Below are 18,224 nucleotides of genomic sequence, written 5' to 3'. Positions count from 1 at the left end.
TCAGAATGCATAAAGTAATAATGAATAAATAAACAGAAGACAAACGAAAAGTCACTTCTTGTTTGCCCCTTTTCCCTTTTGGAGTCTTTATGTATGCATATTTACATTCTTGCCTGTAAGTTTCGGAAAACGCGGAAGAAATCATGTTTCGACTTTGACGAGTTGTACAGTTTTAGCACCGATAAGCTTAATTTAACTGTTGTTCCTCACACCGTTGTCATGATGTAAGTTAATGCGCACATTCACTGATATTCGAGCTTAATCCTAGCATGTGGCTGCAAACACACTTCCCGTCGTACAAGATGTACAATACTTAGTATACCAGGTATTTTGTGTCGCTCTATTACAGTTTTATTTAAAACTGTGGACGTTGGAGATTTACCACTGTTTTCCAGCAGCCTCCTTAAGTTACTGAAGTGTTTGAGTTCAGTCGTGATCCTCAAGTACCATTGTGGGCTGTGTGAGCTGTCAGGTATATTCCAACTGGTCGTAGACAGCAACCCACAACAAAGATTTTCAGAGTTGAATTCCGCCCATCATCGACAACACGTACCTCTGGTGCAATTGCCAGGACCGTGATAAATGATATGAATCGGGATGTAAGTCTGCTTGTTGTTCCCTTCGCCTAGCTGGACGCTGTAAATCAAAGGCGCTGAAGTAATGAACCAAAAGACAGGGAAATGATAAATATATGAAAAGACAATTTTTCCGTCACACTGAGATCGATGGAGGATGCGTTTTCTTAGATTTATTAAAACATGTGCGCAGCAACGGACGACCGTATGTTTACAAAAACTATCTAAGCGCTGTTTACGGAACCGAAGAGATGTTGTCCGTAAGTTAAACCTAACCGAATAGCAAAACAGTTTTCCGCTCAAGCGCAGTTGGTACGACAAAATAATCGAAGCAATGAACGAGCTAAAAACCCCCAGAAAGGTTCAGAAACAAACGTGCACGAGATAACGAGTAACGTATGTTTGGATGGGCGTAAACAATAGTCCTGAAGACTCAAATTGGACGCCCTGCTCCATCCATCCCTATCTAAGTGACAGGAAGGTTTGCCGGTTAGAGGTGAAACGTTAATATCGGTAGAAAACGGAAGTCGAACTGGAGACCCATAACTGACCGGCGGAAGAAACTTGACGTGTTACAGAAAATGCCTTTGGCTTGAATACTGAGTACGAAATTAAATTTTTCTTCCAGGTGTTTTCTGAATAAAGAGAGGTCGACACAGCAGCACAAACATCTCTGAAAAGATAACTGCCCCTTCGCAGCGTGCGCGACTTTTCAATGACTTAGTGATGACGGACAAGCTCTTTCCCACTTGTCTTCCTGGCACTATTACCTAGCAACGCCAAACAACGGCTAAGATGGGGAGAAAGCGTTCAGTGGAGGATGGGCATTCCACACCCTGTTCAAATTTCAGACTATTTAGCCCCTCCCTTCGCTCCTAGCAAACTCAAGAAAAGACGCGTCGTGTTTTTGACATTTTTTTCTCACTCCACTGACCCTAGACATTCGGCATTCTTGGTCCTTCACAGATTCTGCCCGAAGCTATCATAGCGCAAACGAAAACAAAAATAAAGCAGTACGTTCGGCGTTGGTATTCACATACGGGTAATGAAAACAGAAAAACTAAAACAAAAATTAAACGCAGCGTTTTGTCACTCAGGTATGCGCAGAAAATACACTTTCCGAAAGAGTAGATTGAACGACCTGGGTCGCCCTGTAAAGACCGATCTTTCGTATTTTTGTCGATCATTCCAAGGACAAATTTTATTAGTAAATACAGTTATTTCATATCGTGTCGTATTTTTAGCGCTGGTATTTCCCGAGAATGTCGAAATATTGCCGCAAACAACGTTGCCACATGGGACTAGGCCACCACAAAGACGATTTGTGAAAAGAATTTTGCCTGGCGAAGTTATGCATGCTATTGCGGGCTCAATTTTAATTCAAAAACCTCAAGTGTGGGAATAAAATAACAGTATTTGTCCTAGAAATTAGACAAAACGCTACTCCCTGGAGGGAGATCAAATGAATACACTCCAAAACAAGGCAACACTGACCCGAACCTCCGGCAAAAGTCCCGAAAGTTTTTAAAAGTCCTTCCGACCTCATGAATAGCTTATCGCGATCGGTATTTGTAGGCGGGGACGAGTTCTTCAGAGTCGAACCGTGTCTCGAATTTGATGTCCTATTGCTGATTACCGTGGAAAGCAAGCACACACAATACTCCGGTTGGAATGGTCGCAAATGTCCGTGAATGAACCAGACAACACCATGGTGTGAACTCTCACACAGACGTAAAATGCAATGGTTTGAATAGCCATAGTTCGCATTGGTTATGATGCTCGCAGTACGTAGCAAATAAACCCTGTTGGTGTCCCAACTCGACCTTTCACTTGACGGTCAATATAGACAAAACAAGTCGACTGTCAGCAGAAAATCTCATGGGGCAACCATGTATAAATAATAAACCTTGACCAGCGGCACAAGGGATGAGAACTCACAGAAGAAGTCAACAAACCGCAGAAACAAAGTTCACTTTTCTCAGACCAAAGGTACCCACTGTTTAATATGCAACATTGAGAGCGTCTCTCACCGGATTATTTTGACAAAGACAACACACTTTTTGCCCCTTCCCCGAGATATTAGAAGGATTTCTGTCTCAGTAAGTCGATGACTTTAAAATGAATATTGTGGTAGTTCTACTGTTACGAGTAAAGGGATCTATGACTCTCTGGGTGATAATTAGAGGTCTTGACCCTGACTCTTGAGTTGCACAGGCAAGTGTGTACCGTCGCCATGTTGTGTAAAATTTTTGCCCATGAAAGTGACCGACCCCCACAATATTTCTGATCAATCTTCCCGTGAATTGTCCATCGCTATATTAGAGGCTGTCTGGCTGTTTGTTTTTACTTTTATTCGACCTATGACCCAGTTTCTGAAACCTTTGAAATACAACGACGATGGTCAGTCGGGAGAAAGGGGTGCACTTGTACGGGAGGTATTTGCAATAACGTGATCATATTCTGTTTTGCATGCTGACGTATTAACATAGATAAAAGATATTGACCCTTCTAATTTTTTTCTTTCTCTTCATTGTCCTATTTTCCACAGCTAGGATAATAATAGAAGGGGATAATTTCGAAAGTCAAGTTACGATACGCGGGGAAAAGACTGGGTCGTACTTATGTATGAATCATAAAGGAAAAGTAATAAGTAAGGTAAGTTATCGAAGTATCTACACCGTGACGCTCAATCAACATAAACGGCGACATCATAAATCTATTGCGCGAACGTAGACACGCACAGCGCACCTGTGCTACAAGAACTAACAATTGGCAGCCAATGATAGTGCAAGACGGGCGTGGGTGTTTTTTTCCGTAACACAGTTTTAATATTATCCCAGAGGTTCAATCAATCGGAATTTTATGTTTTCAGAAGGAAATTGTCTTCTCTCAGGGAACGCTATTGCCAATGCAAGTTTTGAAATTACGTCACAAGTGACGCAAAGATAGGAAAATTAGAGTCGTGCAATGTTAACAGACGCAATTGGTATGCCACCTATATTAGTTTGTGTGCATTTTGTGTTTGTTGTTCTATGATGGTATATTTATTTAATTGTAAGTGAGAATGTTTCGCGCCATCAAGAGCGCAGGCTGTTGGAAGGTCAGTGAATAATACAACCATTTTCAAACTACCTCAAAGCATGTAATTTAAGCAAAGCTTTACTGGGCAAACAGCGCCTATGGTTGAGGAACGTCGCCGCGAAAAGTGAGATTGCTGCGGAACAATTCGACGCGCGGTCAACGTCCAAACAAACACACACAGGACTAAAATATCTTCAGTGCACCTACGCAACGGCTTCTTTGAGATAACTTGTTTATGGACACGCTGGTAAGGCTAACAAAGGGGTTTGTTCTGTTCCCTAGGCACAGTGCAGCGGTTTTCAATGCTTGGATTACCCTGTCTTCTCGGTAACAAATGTACTTTGCTATTTTTGATAAGCATATACCTCAAGTCTGTGACCCGATGTTGGAGCAGCATTCAGGCCAGTTCCCTGTTACAGTTCACGTTCTACGTCCTTTATTGGACCATTCTTCCATTTGAGTAGCATAAACAAAGAATCAGTTTGCGTACTGATGTACAGCCGATCAGAACACACTATATCTGCGCTAACTGCAGGGGTCTCCACTTTACCTTGACATTCTGCATTGACCATGAACCAGGGCAGTCAGTCTAAGCGGTAACGAAATACTTACCAGGCTTATTATGCAAGATCAATATGATATTAAAATACCTTTAAGTGCTCATTAAAGTTTTATACAGTTTCTTGTGCATGAAGTAATCATAGTGACCAACAACATACAGCTCCCTGGTCAGTCCGAAACAAACAGCCAGCAGTAAAACATTTCGAAAGCGAAAACTACCGATTGTCACCTGCTGGATTGTAGAAACTGACCAACGCACGCTGTGAACAACAGTGGATCGTTCTCACCGCTGCTGTGATTATTGTCAGCAAAGGCGTTACTTTATTTTCTGAAACTTAACATGATCAATCAGTAAGTCAATGACCTCATTTAAGCCCATTGTTTTCCAGAGTCCGCCCTTCCCCTCCCCCTGCGTTTTCTTTTTTTTCAGCATTTATTGAAATGTATTTGACGCGTAGAAGCTATGCATGGCGGGTAATTACGCCTTTACCACCTTTTAGATTATGCGACGTTTTAGGCAACAAATGCTTTATTGCTGAAATTTTAGAGAAGGCTGTCAATTAGGCGAGAAGGTGGCATTCTGTTACAAAAAAGTGGCCTCACTAAAGATCATGCCGATTGACAGCTGAAAGTAGCCGTTGAACAAAAATGTAGCAAGATAACAATACATTTTGCGGGGGGGGGGACTAAAAGCCGTTTTACAGTGAGTATAGTGATTAAAAGCGAACAAACCACAGCTTTTTTAACAGTTACCAGTATTTGTTCACACTTGTCAAATGGCCAATCAGTTTAAATTCTATCTGAACAGAGGAGGCAGAATTTAGCCCACGTTGCCAAGGAGATTTCCTGTCGGTCGCCAGGGCTTTTTAAGGCAGAAAGACTATCGCAGATTAATGACTCTGTCCAGAGAGTTAACGCATGGAAACTGTGTTCTGTTGAAAGAAAAAGTCGCAACTGGATTTTAAAAGTTGTAACCAACGAAGCATATCAACTCATTCTAATGCATTCAAAATGGTATCCCATTCTAAAAACACAAGACAACTTTAGGGCTTCATTCACATTACAACTTTATTTGACGCTTTTTTCAAGTCAGGACAGCTACATACCGCTGGTCACGTTCCATTCCAGAGGAAAGGAAAAATGAGAAGAGAACCAGGAATATTTTAACTTTGTCTGCCAGATAGTATTGCGGATACCTCTGCCCGAAGATCATAAGTGAAAACAAAACAAGCAATTTTCACCCATTCCACATGTTTTTATAACAGCCATAGTCAGTCAGATTACCCCGTGACACAGTCGGAGTGGAAACCCACTCCTGAATCCATTGCTGACCTACACCAAGTATTTGTGAAACACGTTGTTCAGACTGGGTTGTTTTCAAAATCATGTCTCGCAACACATGTTTTGATATCTTAACAAAGTGTTTGTGGCAGGAAATCGGCTATCGGAAAACAGTTGCCGCCAAAAAAGTCACGTCCCCAAAAAGTTGTTTTTCTGGGAAAGTGTTTACTCCCAACTGCTAGATCCCTCCAGGTGAGACGATGATATAATGTGACAAAACAGACTCCCCAAGGTAACACCAAGTAATAAAAATAGGCCCCCATTGCTTCACAATTAATTGTAAACAGGCTTATTCTTTCAACTTAAAAAATACCATCCGTACTTTATTACACAAAGGGAGTGAAATATACTCTTAGGGACTCTGATAATATTTTCAGTATCATTAAAAGATGATCGCGTGTGTTTCTTTAGCAAATAAAGTGTTTGCGTCCGCCGGTTTTACATTTTATCAAAGTACGCATAAAGTATTTCGATGGTTGTAGAGAAGAAATTGGCTGTAGGTTATTGTTCACGTAATGGGGACACAACTCTTATGGACATCAGATGAGGATTCAGGGTGTTTCGTTTTACCTAACGGCAACGACAACAACAACGATGATTACTGAGGTCACCGCAAAAATTGTTGATATAACTCGACTTCTTGGGCAAGCGTGATAAGACAAATCTTTTAACGTACTTGATATTGCGGATCGAAGCTGATGGCTTGCCGGTGAACACAGCAGGTGCCAACCTTATTTTTACAACCTTGTTCATTTCAAAAACATTCTGCCCCAGGCTGCTAAAATTCTTCTGTATACTAACCCGCATTAAATCATGGCGGTAAGCTAAGGGCGTTGCGTATCCAACATTCTGCCAAACTCTCCCGTGGCCGCTCCATCTTCATAAATGATCGCTTGTTCTTGATCCGTGTCCACCTCTTTCTATGCAGACAAGCTTTATAGACTAAGAGTGCAGTCGGAGGGGTTTCCTACGGGTCAGCCCTTCGTGCGCCAGACGTATTGCCAAGGCGAGTCAACAACACCGTATTTTCAATGCCCTTTATTCACTTGTAATCGATGACTTTATTTGTGTCGAAAACCCTGATTTATTTACCGATTTTACGTTGTTCTAACTTCAAGGTGATTGATCAGTACGGATGATCTCGATATGAAGTTAATTTAACATTCATTTGTAGAATAACGAATTTGTCCTCATTTTGACACTGAAACAGCCTTCTACACAGCAATGACAATCACCGTCGCCTTCCATTCTCCACTTTCTGCTATCTGTACGTGACGAGGATGAATGGAATTGTGTTTGTAATGATTCCGATGAACAATGTATTTGTGAAGATTCATCAAAATTTAAATCGGCTTTTCAAAGTAATGAAATATGAAATCAACGCTGCAGCTTTGATTCGTAATTACTTTGTAGGTCTAGCTTCTGCCATTATCATAAAACATAACCGAACAAGGATGACTGGGCATGCGCGCGTGCATTTCATTAAATTGAGACAGATCCGACCACTGCAGCGGTACGCAGCAAATTGGAAAATGTTGCGAGCCAATATGCATTAGCGTTCAATAGTGTGCCAAATGATAGGTGCTGAAAACTTCAATGCATTGAACCCTAGAAGTACTTGGTCTTCGTTTTCGTATCTCACTTGAGCATCACCAACCACGAAGATGTATATGCTGGCAGCCATGTCAACTAGTTTTGTGTTGGTATGCATGCATGAAGGTATTCACATTAAGAAAACGGTCCACTGGAGTTGGGTCATGATGTATAATTCATTACGGGTTTAGCGAACTATGTGCTGAAAATTCTCAATATTTTGTCTTGCAGCGAAAAAGACGAGACGACAGCTCTTATACCTGCACTTTTCAAGAAGTTTATGCAGAGACCGGATTTTCGCATTACAGATTAGCGCGGAATCCGGACTGGTACCTAGGCTTTGGGAAAAACGGACATTCCAGAAGAGCACAGAATATGAAAAGGGGGCAAAAATGGACGGAGTTTTTGAAAAGGGAGGTACCGGAAGAAGCTGAAATCACTCAAACAGAAAGGGAGAGAAAAAGGCTAATTTTTTCGGAATTATTAAGGACTACTCGCCGTGCTGCACGGTCAAAAGGTAGACGTAAGTCACGGTCGAAGCAAGATCGTGCATCGCTGTCACAACAGGAGCCTACATCTCAGCCAAAAGAGAGAACGCCATCGCAGCCAACAGAGAAAACACCATCGCAGCCAAAAGAAAAGATTCCAAGGCGACCAAAGAAAGAACGTACGTCAAGACAGCACCGTAAGGGCGCAAAGAAGTCACGAAAAGAACGGTAGCCTTAGATAATTTACGTAGAACTTTGCCAATAGATGGTAGCAATATACTCTGAGGGCGCCCTGTCAAGATGATCTCTGAGATAAAGCGATGAGATGAACTTTCAAGGGTTGATGAGTGAACGTGGAAGATGTGACACGAATGACTGTATTTGAACAAAATGTAAACCACATTATGGTCCTTAGTCCAAGGACAACTGTTTATTGCAGTCTCATCGATTACATGGAGAATCTGTGTAAATTTATGATTTGGATATTTTTATATTGAACTGTGTAATTTATATGACAAAAAGTGTTGAAGTCTTATGTCAGAGAAGTTTTCTATATATTTAAATATTCTATTATTTATTTTGCAATGTATTATACTTTGTACATTATGTATTTAAAACATTGAGAATAATGCGTCTACGACACTTCCTGGCCAAGGATATGATTTGGGTATCAACTGTTCCAGTATGTTCATGTTTTCCTGATGATTCAGCATGTGAACCTGCTACTCTCTAGTCTAAGAGATGACGTCATACCTGGTGGTATCAATTGTTCAAATTCTTCTCTCGCTATCTTCTCGTAAACGCATTTACAATCCAGGGAATATACGCCATTTATGCCAATAGTTTTCGCTTCAATGATGTAGATTCGACTGTCTTGGCGGGCGTATGTATGTGTGTACTGACATTACTAGTATGTCATTGTTGTATACAACCTGTTTTTCACGATTCATCTTTGTTCGAAAACTTTCGCATCCTTTTCGCAGTCAGCATTTTGCTACTGACGAAATGGACCCTAGCAGAAGTCGGAAAAAATAAGGCATCCGCAGTGACTGAATTATTTGTAAAAGTAGCAAACGATATCACAGCGTGATGTCCATAAGCAACACGTCTCAGGTCACGTGAATTGCGATATGACAAGCAAAGAATATTACTGCCATTTTGTGCCCGAACAAAACATAGTTTACTAGAGTTGTGTACTTTTCTGTAATTTGCTCTGTTGTTGAAAATCATCTTTAGCCGCTATAATGACGATTTTTCTCGGCTGCAATCAATGAAACTGAAGAAACTTCATTTTGTCACCATAACATTTCACTATTTTTACGAATTCACCATTTGATTATCATTCAGCTTTCCGATATTGGATGATAGGATGGTCATCATGGAAACCTACAAAACAGCAGCAAATACTATGTATTTTAAAATGTAACTCATCATCTACCTGTCCCTTTAGGTAACAGACAACTAAAGAATTCCACAAAGTAAGATTATTTTTGTCTTTACAGGTAAAACAATGGCCAGCACTTGATCAAAAGACATTCCTAGAAAACCAAAACAAACAACAGATGTAATCCGAGTATTTTGTTGCTTATTTGTAGTTTTCCGTTGAATCTACATGGTGATTTGTACTACGTGGGGTCGTTGCATGTGGTGACATTATACAGAGATAATGTCTACTATTTCATCCAATATCTCCTTAAGATACATCTGTAACCTGCCTTCCAAGAGGAACTGTTCAATGTATTTAATTTCTTTGTTAATCTTCCGTCGGACCAGGGTCATTAATCTGACAACAAATTTTCTTGAAAACGTAATTTCAAGAAAAACTAAGCTACACAAGTTTGATAGTGACAAAACGCCCTCGATTTTAAAGAACACTCAAAGGAAGGCAACATCTTGCTGTGGAACGAAAACTTCATTACGGCTGCCATTTTCGTAACCGCACCATTGAACTTAAGAACAATCTGCTCAAAGCTGGCTCTATTTCTCATTATATCACGACAACGCTCACCAGACTTTCATACACGTTTGGTCAACGGTCGAAAGCGATCATCAAGTCGACCAGATTAGTTAACTTTTAAATCCTGCTTGTTGTCAGTGTTTACATCGTATAATGTACGAGTGTATTCGCAGACTTGTAACCTGTTTGAAATTTAACTGGTAGAGTAACTAATAGGTTTGCATGGAAGCGATGATAAATAGCAGCCAAGTTACAATTACGCATTAGGTGCTCAAATGAGTGTATCGCCAACTGAAATGCAAGCTTTCTGATCCTTCTAGGAATTACAATATGATATGTTCATAATCATAATAGGAATCCCTATGATTGACGCAGTGTTAGAATTTCGGCAGGACAAAAGCTCATTTAAGACTCGAGAGAGATACCATCCAACAAAACTAAATCAAATGCTTACTGTCCATGGCTTCATCTTCGAAATTACGCCATGGCAACTTTTTACTGGCCAATCGTGCTTCCGAGTGCACTCTGCCAGATTTTGAGTAATTCCTCTCTGGTTGCATTTGCATCACGCGGAGAATTTTGTATAGAACCTACAAGACAGCATGAGAAGAGAAATAAAGCGTATGGAATTACAGGCAATACAATGTTAAAGTTTCGTGATTTGTTTCCATCTATACATCATATTGTTGACGAGAACTCAAATTTGAGATGTCATCATCGTATAGACCTTCAACATTTTCATAGAATATTTACTTTCCTGACGCTGAAAACCTATTTTCAAATTCCAATGACGAAGAAGTTAAAACTTCAAGTAGAACATGAAAAAGTGTGAAAGCAGTGACATATTGACACTTCAAATATTCATAGGTCCAAAATTTCAATATCTTCAATGAATCTGCAGACTTTCAGCCTGCTTCAGGTGTCCGCCAGCCACTGTAGAAAACTTACTAGTACCAAACACTGACTCGATCAACAGGTCTTGGATGATCGCAAATAGACCAAATGACATGACCTTTCCGGGAAAGTAAGGCCATATTTTAGAAATGCATTTTCTTTGTAAACCTTCTTGGCTCATCAACTGCGTCGACTCATGGTGATTGTTGTTTAAAAATCACTACAGAACATTGGTTACTCTGATTCACAAAAGCTGCTTAGCATTACAGACAAGAGTGCACCATGGTGTCAAGTCACTCACCGGGCATTATGGGGCCTATCGACATAGTACTTTTTCTTCAATTGGAGCCAGCTGGCGCAGTCTATAGGAACAAGTTGTTGCTATGGAAGTGTAATTAGACGCAATTAACTGTTCTAGGAAAAAGCATTAATAAACAAAAAAGCCAACCACGGGTTCCTTTCACACCCGAGAGTAGCATTCCGAATATATATACAATATATACTTTACTATATACTATATACAATACGTGTATATAGTATATACAATTTACCTTCACTCTCCGGACGTAGATATTAGCAGACACAGGGAAACCACTATAAATCATTTCATTGTCCATGGCATCGTGATGTAAATTTTTCCTTACTTTCTCCTTCCAGTACCATTTTGTATTGTGTTTTTTAATTTCTTTTTACAAGCTATCGATTCTCATGAAGGTGTTAAATATACGATCTATCCCAAAGGTGCTAAATAAATGTTTATCCCAGTTCAATATTTACTTGTTATATGTCTTTTTAAGTCTAGCCATGGAAAGAAACAAATTCAACACGAAATAAAAACTTGATCAACCACAATGTAAACAACATGATTACTATTGTTTATTTGTTCGTTTGTTATGTTTTCTTATCACACATATGGATGACATGTGTAGCTTTACCCAGGTCGATCCCGTTGCCATATCTATTTAACATAATTATTATTAATAAATTCAATCAGTCAATGGTCTGCTTTTCCATAGAAGTACAAAGGAAAATGGTTTTACAAATGGCAAACGAGATACAAAAATAGCGACCAGCCCAAAAGCAACAATGAGCATATCAGTAAAGAACGTTTGGCCATTGCCTAGACTAGATCGGGTCACTTCATACGCATGCACTAACACACTGACTTTATACGCGATATGAATGTTGTTTATCAAATTAAATCAAGGTAATTACAATAAATATCTGTGCAAAAGCTCTAGAGCAACCTAAAACGTACACACGGCTTGAATAAACTTTCTGAAAAGAAAGCTACCACAAGTACACAGTAAATGCATCTGTCTGTTTACATCATCATCATCATCATCATCATCATCATCATCATCATCATCATCATCATCACCACCACAACCACCACTGTCATCATCATCATCATCATCATCATCATCATCATCACCACCACCACCACTACCATCATCATCATCTTCCATGCAGCAACTACGTATAAAACACCTGTTGATCATCATCATCATCATCATCATCATCATCATCATCATCACCACCACCACCACCACCACCACCACCATCATCATCATCATCATCATCATCATCATCATCATCCATGCAGCAACTACGTATAAAACACCTCTTGGTGTGAAAACCTCTCCCATGTGCTCAAATGTATGTCAACAACATCATGCAACCATAGCAAGAAAAAATAAATAAAAATACAGCATATATAAGGAAGAAATAGTAAAGCAAATATAGTTATCGTTCACTATTCCGGGCACTGTTATGAACTATATACTGTCAAAATGTGAGAAATTAGACATATTTTGCTCTATCCAAATCACTTTCCTTGCAAAACACAATTAGACTGGCATTGAATCTGTTTTAAGATAGTAGGCGCCTCGAAAATCAAACTTGAAGGCTTAAAAACTCTTCTCAGGAATCTTTCAAGCATTCTCTTTCAAAATCAAGAATAAAAATCGGTAGTTACTGTGCAAGCTTTGGTACTAGAGAAACAAATTACCCAAAATTTACCGATATTTGAACTTCAAAATGGCCACAGTCTCTGTGTCAACTCTATGGAGAAAAGTAAAATTTTCAAAAACTAAAGGCCTTTGAAATGTTTTCTCACACTAAGAGCTTTCAAATGAATCCTCCCAAGTGGTAGTTCAGAAAAGAATGGTAAAATTTAGTCAAAACATCTGTCCCCGAGGCGCTGTCTACCTTAAAGCACAGAGTCATTTGTACGGAAAGTTTATCAATCACACAGATATGCTATAGATGGCATCTCGAGCAAGGACAAGAAATTGTGGTCATGTAGATTCACATGAAAAAATGGTAAACTTTATCAGTATTACATGTATCCAAGTAAATCACCCGACACATTGTTGATAAGCGTCATTTATTTCTCGATAGGACACAAAAATTAATGCCCACTTATTTATAGAAATCGTCATTCATTCAACTACATGAATACACAAATTGACGTGCAATTATCTGACTTCCGTTGTTACTTCGCCTACTAGGTATGTAGGAAGGTAGTTAGGAATTATGTAGACGCCAACCTTATGTACTCCATCTCTCTTTCAAACAACAAGTTCATCGAAAGTTCTCCAGAGTTAAAGATTAATGGATACAACCATATGTTTTGTGTCGGAAAGTAACATTGAACAAAATGTCGTAAATCAGCAAAATTGCAGTTCAAAGGTTCGGTACATGCGTTAGGAACGGTAATTATGAGTCTAAATATAGATTGGAACTGCTACATCTTAGCTAGTTTAGGAACCGGTAATGATGATTCTAAAAATAGGCTTGAACGACGAGATGTGTGTATTTGAAAAGAAACCCTTTCAGTGCGATGACATGATATTTAAAGCACTACATGCAATACAGGATGCGAACATGTTTGGACCAAGATTCGAATTAGCAAAAAGTGAAAGTGTGTTTCCTGGTAAACGGTGAAATAGTTATAACTCTTGTTTTGCAATGACCGATTTCAGAGGACTGATACGGAGACAAAGCGAGGTTCAATACACAGTTAAATGCGTCAGATCTATCTATGTATCTATCTATCATCTGCTTGACTCATTACTTCTGCTGTAATGTCTGTTCGTCTTACATGGTATGTATGTATGTATGTATGTATGTATGTATGTATGTATGTATGTATGTATGTATGTATGTATGTATGTATGTATGTATGTATGTATTCACATGTGCATGCAACCTTTTTGAGAAGACAATCCCTGTCTTTTTACTCATTAAACGTGCTTTCGGTATTTCCATGTATTCATTACAGTATTGAAATCCAGTCGAATTTGCCGCACCTCTTGCCGACAAAACATTGGTCTCAATTGGAATTTTAATTTCACCATTATGCTTCTAAATAGCAAAATGTTCCTTACTTATATAGTTAAAGTAAAATGTAAAATGCTAGACCGGCACTACACTGAATGCCGGTATTCACAGAACACTTGGCGTATGTTGGAAGTTTCGAATTCACAAAGCAATATGTAAAACAGAGCACAATCAATTTACGATACACAGCAACCGAGGATACGGACACCGATTATCTCTCACACAATCTGCTTAATGAGAGGTCATATGGCTACTAAGTCCATGTTGAAGTGGTTGCTTTAATTCCTGATCTGGTATTTCTACTTGCTGTTTCCATTTTTCCATCGACTCATTCTATTTCTAAATCAAAATATACATGAATCTAAGTTTTGTTTTCTCTGTACCTATGTGTGTTGCAATAGTTATCTTGATACCTAACGACACCGTATAAGCCCGATTTTTTCACTTCTCAACCATTAAGACAACAGGCATATCAAATATGTGCAACATTTGTATAATTCATGTGAAGAGAACGCAACTTTTTGTGTACAAATTGTTATTCCGCAGTTCTTTAGTTGTTCTCATATCCTATTGGCAGGCAATAGAATTTTCCTCAAGTGGATAATTCAGAATTGGGCCTTGCGTTGTCGATCAACCTGTAGTCTGCAGATTAATTCAACAGGTAATTAGGATGAAGGAAACCGGCATTATAGGAGTTCAATCTTTGAATATAGGAGTTTTCCTTTTCATTTTCTTAAAGATGTAAAATAATAGTTATTATACTATATCAAGCGCAATTCTAATCGGACGACAGCTCATTCCACCGATGTTAAAATACTGTTGTACCAGCGCTAAAAACGGGCCCCTAAACCAGCTTTGAGGGTTAATGAGAAAACCAATGGCATTCAGCTTGCAGGAAAATTTCGGGGTGATAAATAAATATAATAACACGATTGGAACTAATTTGGGATAATTAGATTTCCATATTTTTTAAATTTCTCAAAAGTGTTAGTTGTCAGATAATCGAATGTTGCAATAATACAAATTACTCATAAAAATAAGTGTGTAATGTGAAAAGAAAAGCAGATGAGATTACATTTGTAGATTAAATCGACATTACTTCACCATCCAATTGTCCCAAATTAGTTCCAATCGTGTTAAATATTGGTTTATTTAATAATTAACATTTTTTAAAAACAGGTATAGACTTTTAATCCTCGTTTTAGAAAATGCTTCACTGTACTTTCGGCACTTTGCCATACTTGTACTGTCACCTTTGTGAATAATGCTTCCCTGGACATCAACCATGGCCGAATACACTACTGAGCTGACAGAGAGAGGTTTCTTAAATGAAACATCTGACTTGAATCAAGTACAACGCATTGTTCACATTGTAATGTGAATAAAATACAATGTAATGAACGTAATGCTTGTATTATCGTGGATATTGTGCGAGTGTTGTCATGGTCAACTGAATCCCAACTTATAAAAATGCTCGGTGTCGGGAGCTGAATTTCCGACGTTCGATGTCTGAGACGTTCGTTTTCTGCTTTTAGGGCTTAAAATGACGAGCACACCCCAATAAGACGACACAGACACAAAAGTCGATATGATATAATATAATATAGCAATAACCACCGCCGTAGTCGGGTATACACCCGATTTTGGTACAAATCTCTCCATATAGCGTCCTATAGCACTCAGCTCGTGCTATATGTCGCGAATTGTTCCAATATCTCGTGTATACCCACCTGCGAAGGGAGTTCTTGGTTAAATAAAACTGACACGGAAAACACCTTTGGTGACTTTCCTGATATCGTCAGTTTGATTTCACATGCCAGTCACTGAACATTCACATCAACTTTCCAATCGTAATTTTCAAGGGTCCCCTCACACGCTGTTCGGTGAGGTTTTAAGTCCTCCCTTAACTCCCCATCCACCTGTCATGTACCGTGTACACATAATAACAAACAAAACACGGTTATCATGTATAATCACACATGTTTTCAAGGATATTTTTGTAGAAGAAGATTAAATAAAATATGCAACCTATGTAAATATTATCTATTTAAGTCCAATTTGCTCCTCATAATCAGATCGCCTCTGTTTCATATTAGGAATTTCAATTTATTCATAGCGAAAATTGTATTATGCACATAGTCGTGTGCTTTGAGTATCGATATTTTTACTGATAGCTAGAGAGCAAACACTAGCATGCTTTCCTCGCAAGAATCACAAAGGCGAGTAATTTCTAGTGAATCCCTGCCACTTAGATTGAGGAGAACTGAGGAGAACAGTTTTCATGCGATTGCGCTGATGTTTAATGGCAGAAAATTTGTTAAGACCCGTGATATTGTCACTCAAAGATTTGAAGTAAAACTCACTAACATTAGTGACTGGGCATTGACGTCATCAACATCATTATCGAATCCATTTTGTTGAAGAATCTGTGCCTTTCTTTTTAGGTTTACCGACGAGAATGTTGGTAACTACGAATATATGCTGAAAGTCTATTCAGACGAGTTTACAGATACACCTTGGCGCCGCTCTGTTTACGTCATCTCGAGTTTTCGTTCGGAATTAATTTATAAAGTGATATCTGTTCCAGTAAAGCAGATTACACATTCTGGATTTCGACAAACTCAGCGCTTGGAAAGTCAATGTGTTTGACGTTTATCAAGAGGAGTAGAGCCTTGACGTCACGCGTGTTATATAATTTTATTTAAACGATCGCACGTACAACACATTATGCTTCGAATCACGAATTGTCATTTGAAGGTTGGCTAATTTTCGTCTGTCGGCCCTGTTGAAGAAATTAAAAAGGCCATCTTAATATTCCGGCAGAATTTTTTTCTGGTTTCCCTTACATGCTATCCCTCCCCCATATTTCAAAACTGCCTTAGGTTGTCTTTATATTTTTAAATTAAACAGATGTTAGACACCTACATAAGGTGAAAAATGAACGTGACATTGATGAAATATTGTGTCGACTTAAAATCGAATAGCCGTTAGATTTGGCGCAGTGGTATGTTCGTATTCATGGCAGGATAACGCAAGAACAGTTTCTGCGAGGCCGACCGGCTAACACACAGAAAACTCTTACCAACATTATGTTGATCGTAAAACACGTCAGCAATAACTTTAAGACGTAGCGTTACACGAACTTCGATACTTTTCCCATTATTTAGGAAGTTTATGAAGTCGATAGTGTGTACATTTAAGCTATAAACATAAGTTACACCCGAAGAAAACGTTACGAGCTACTTGGCAGATGAGTGCTGCTTCCGTTCACACGGACACCTGTTGGTGACAGCCGGCATATGCTGTGAGATTGATGTAGTATTTTCATTCAGAGTTGGTGCTCAGTTTATCATAAAGAATGTAAGAGCAGTCATAAAAACATTTCACATCTTTGATTTCAAAGTTTAACACCATGTAAGATTGTAGTGGATGAAAGGAAATACAATGTCTTTTGGAGCCACAAACGAAATTAACGGAAAGTTTGCGTTTGTTGTTCATGAGCTGGCTTTCAACATGCATGACGCGAGGAGTTAGTTAATTCTATTTGCACCATCAAAACAGATTTCAAATAAATTTCCTATGAACATAGACTTAGAGCCCGAATATTTCTGAAAACAGCGCTATTGTAGGTAAAGGGTTACGAGTTTTCCTCATACAATATTCGACGGAAATTTTCACGTCAAACGTAAATGAGAGTTGTCAAAAAGTTTTTATGTCAAGCAAGTCGGCGTTTTTTAGTTTTGACGCGATAATTTTCAGCGGAAACATGCATTTACACTCCATTTCAACAGTGTAATCTCATTCATAAACGAATACTTTACCACAGACGTCATACCGATTTTTACAAATGTTTGTTTCATTATTGGAGGGAATGAAAACGTTAATGGTGAGACATCCAGATGACGTCACGTAACATATACTCAGCGCGTGGTTGCCCCTACAGCTCGACTCTAAAAGACATTTGCCACAATTTTTTACCCTTTTTCAATTTTTAACATCAAATTGATGTCAATTTTACGCCTCTATTTATCCTAATGACTCACTTAGTCTGTCAAGACAGCGATGAGAGTTGCAAATGTGAAAGTACCTTGTTAAAAGGCGCCGCCAATTTTGTGTAGGCGTGCTTTTGTTGGCAATTTCCGCCGTAACGACATGCCAAGAAAAAGCTCGGGTGTTCTTCAGGGATACCGTATCAAACGAAAAATCAGAGAGGTGTTAAGAGCAGTTAGGTCTCAAAATGAGGAACTAAACTAAACGGTAAATTTGCATTTTAATTCTCTCAAGTTTTACATGTAATCAGCATCTACGAGATTTCAACAGGATTCTTTAACAGGGAGCTACAATCACGAACCAAGTCAACAATAAAATGAAATATTAAACATTCGTTGG

The 18,224-nt window shown here is 38.9% G+C and overlaps 1 protein-coding gene across 6 annotated transcripts in view; it reads left to right on the top strand.

The window, feature by feature from the left end:
- The window catches only part of LOC139120832 (fibroblast growth factor 8b-like), an 83,650-nt gene extending 72,308 nt beyond the window's left edge, over positions 1–11,342 (top strand). For all 6 annotated transcript variants that reach the window (XM_070685411.1, XM_070685413.1, XM_070685412.1 and 3 more), the window contains 2 exons: positions 3,124–3,230; positions 7,383–11,342. In XM_070685411.1, the coding sequence (XP_070541512.1) occupies positions 3,124–3,230; positions 7,383–7,871 (596 nt within the window). In that variant the 3' untranslated portion in view covers positions 7,872–11,342. The remainder of the gene's footprint in view (positions 1–3,123; positions 3,231–7,382) is intronic.
- The last annotated feature ends 6,882 nt before the right edge of the window (positions 11,343–18,224 follow it).

Source organism: Ptychodera flava, chromosome 20 (assembly GCF_041260155.1).
Source record: "Ptychodera flava strain L36383 chromosome 20, AS_Pfla_20210202, whole genome shotgun sequence".
Taxonomy (NCBI): domain Eukaryota; kingdom Metazoa; phylum Hemichordata; class Enteropneusta; family Ptychoderidae; genus Ptychodera; species Ptychodera flava.
This window is presented reverse-complemented; position numbering and strand designations above follow the sequence as displayed.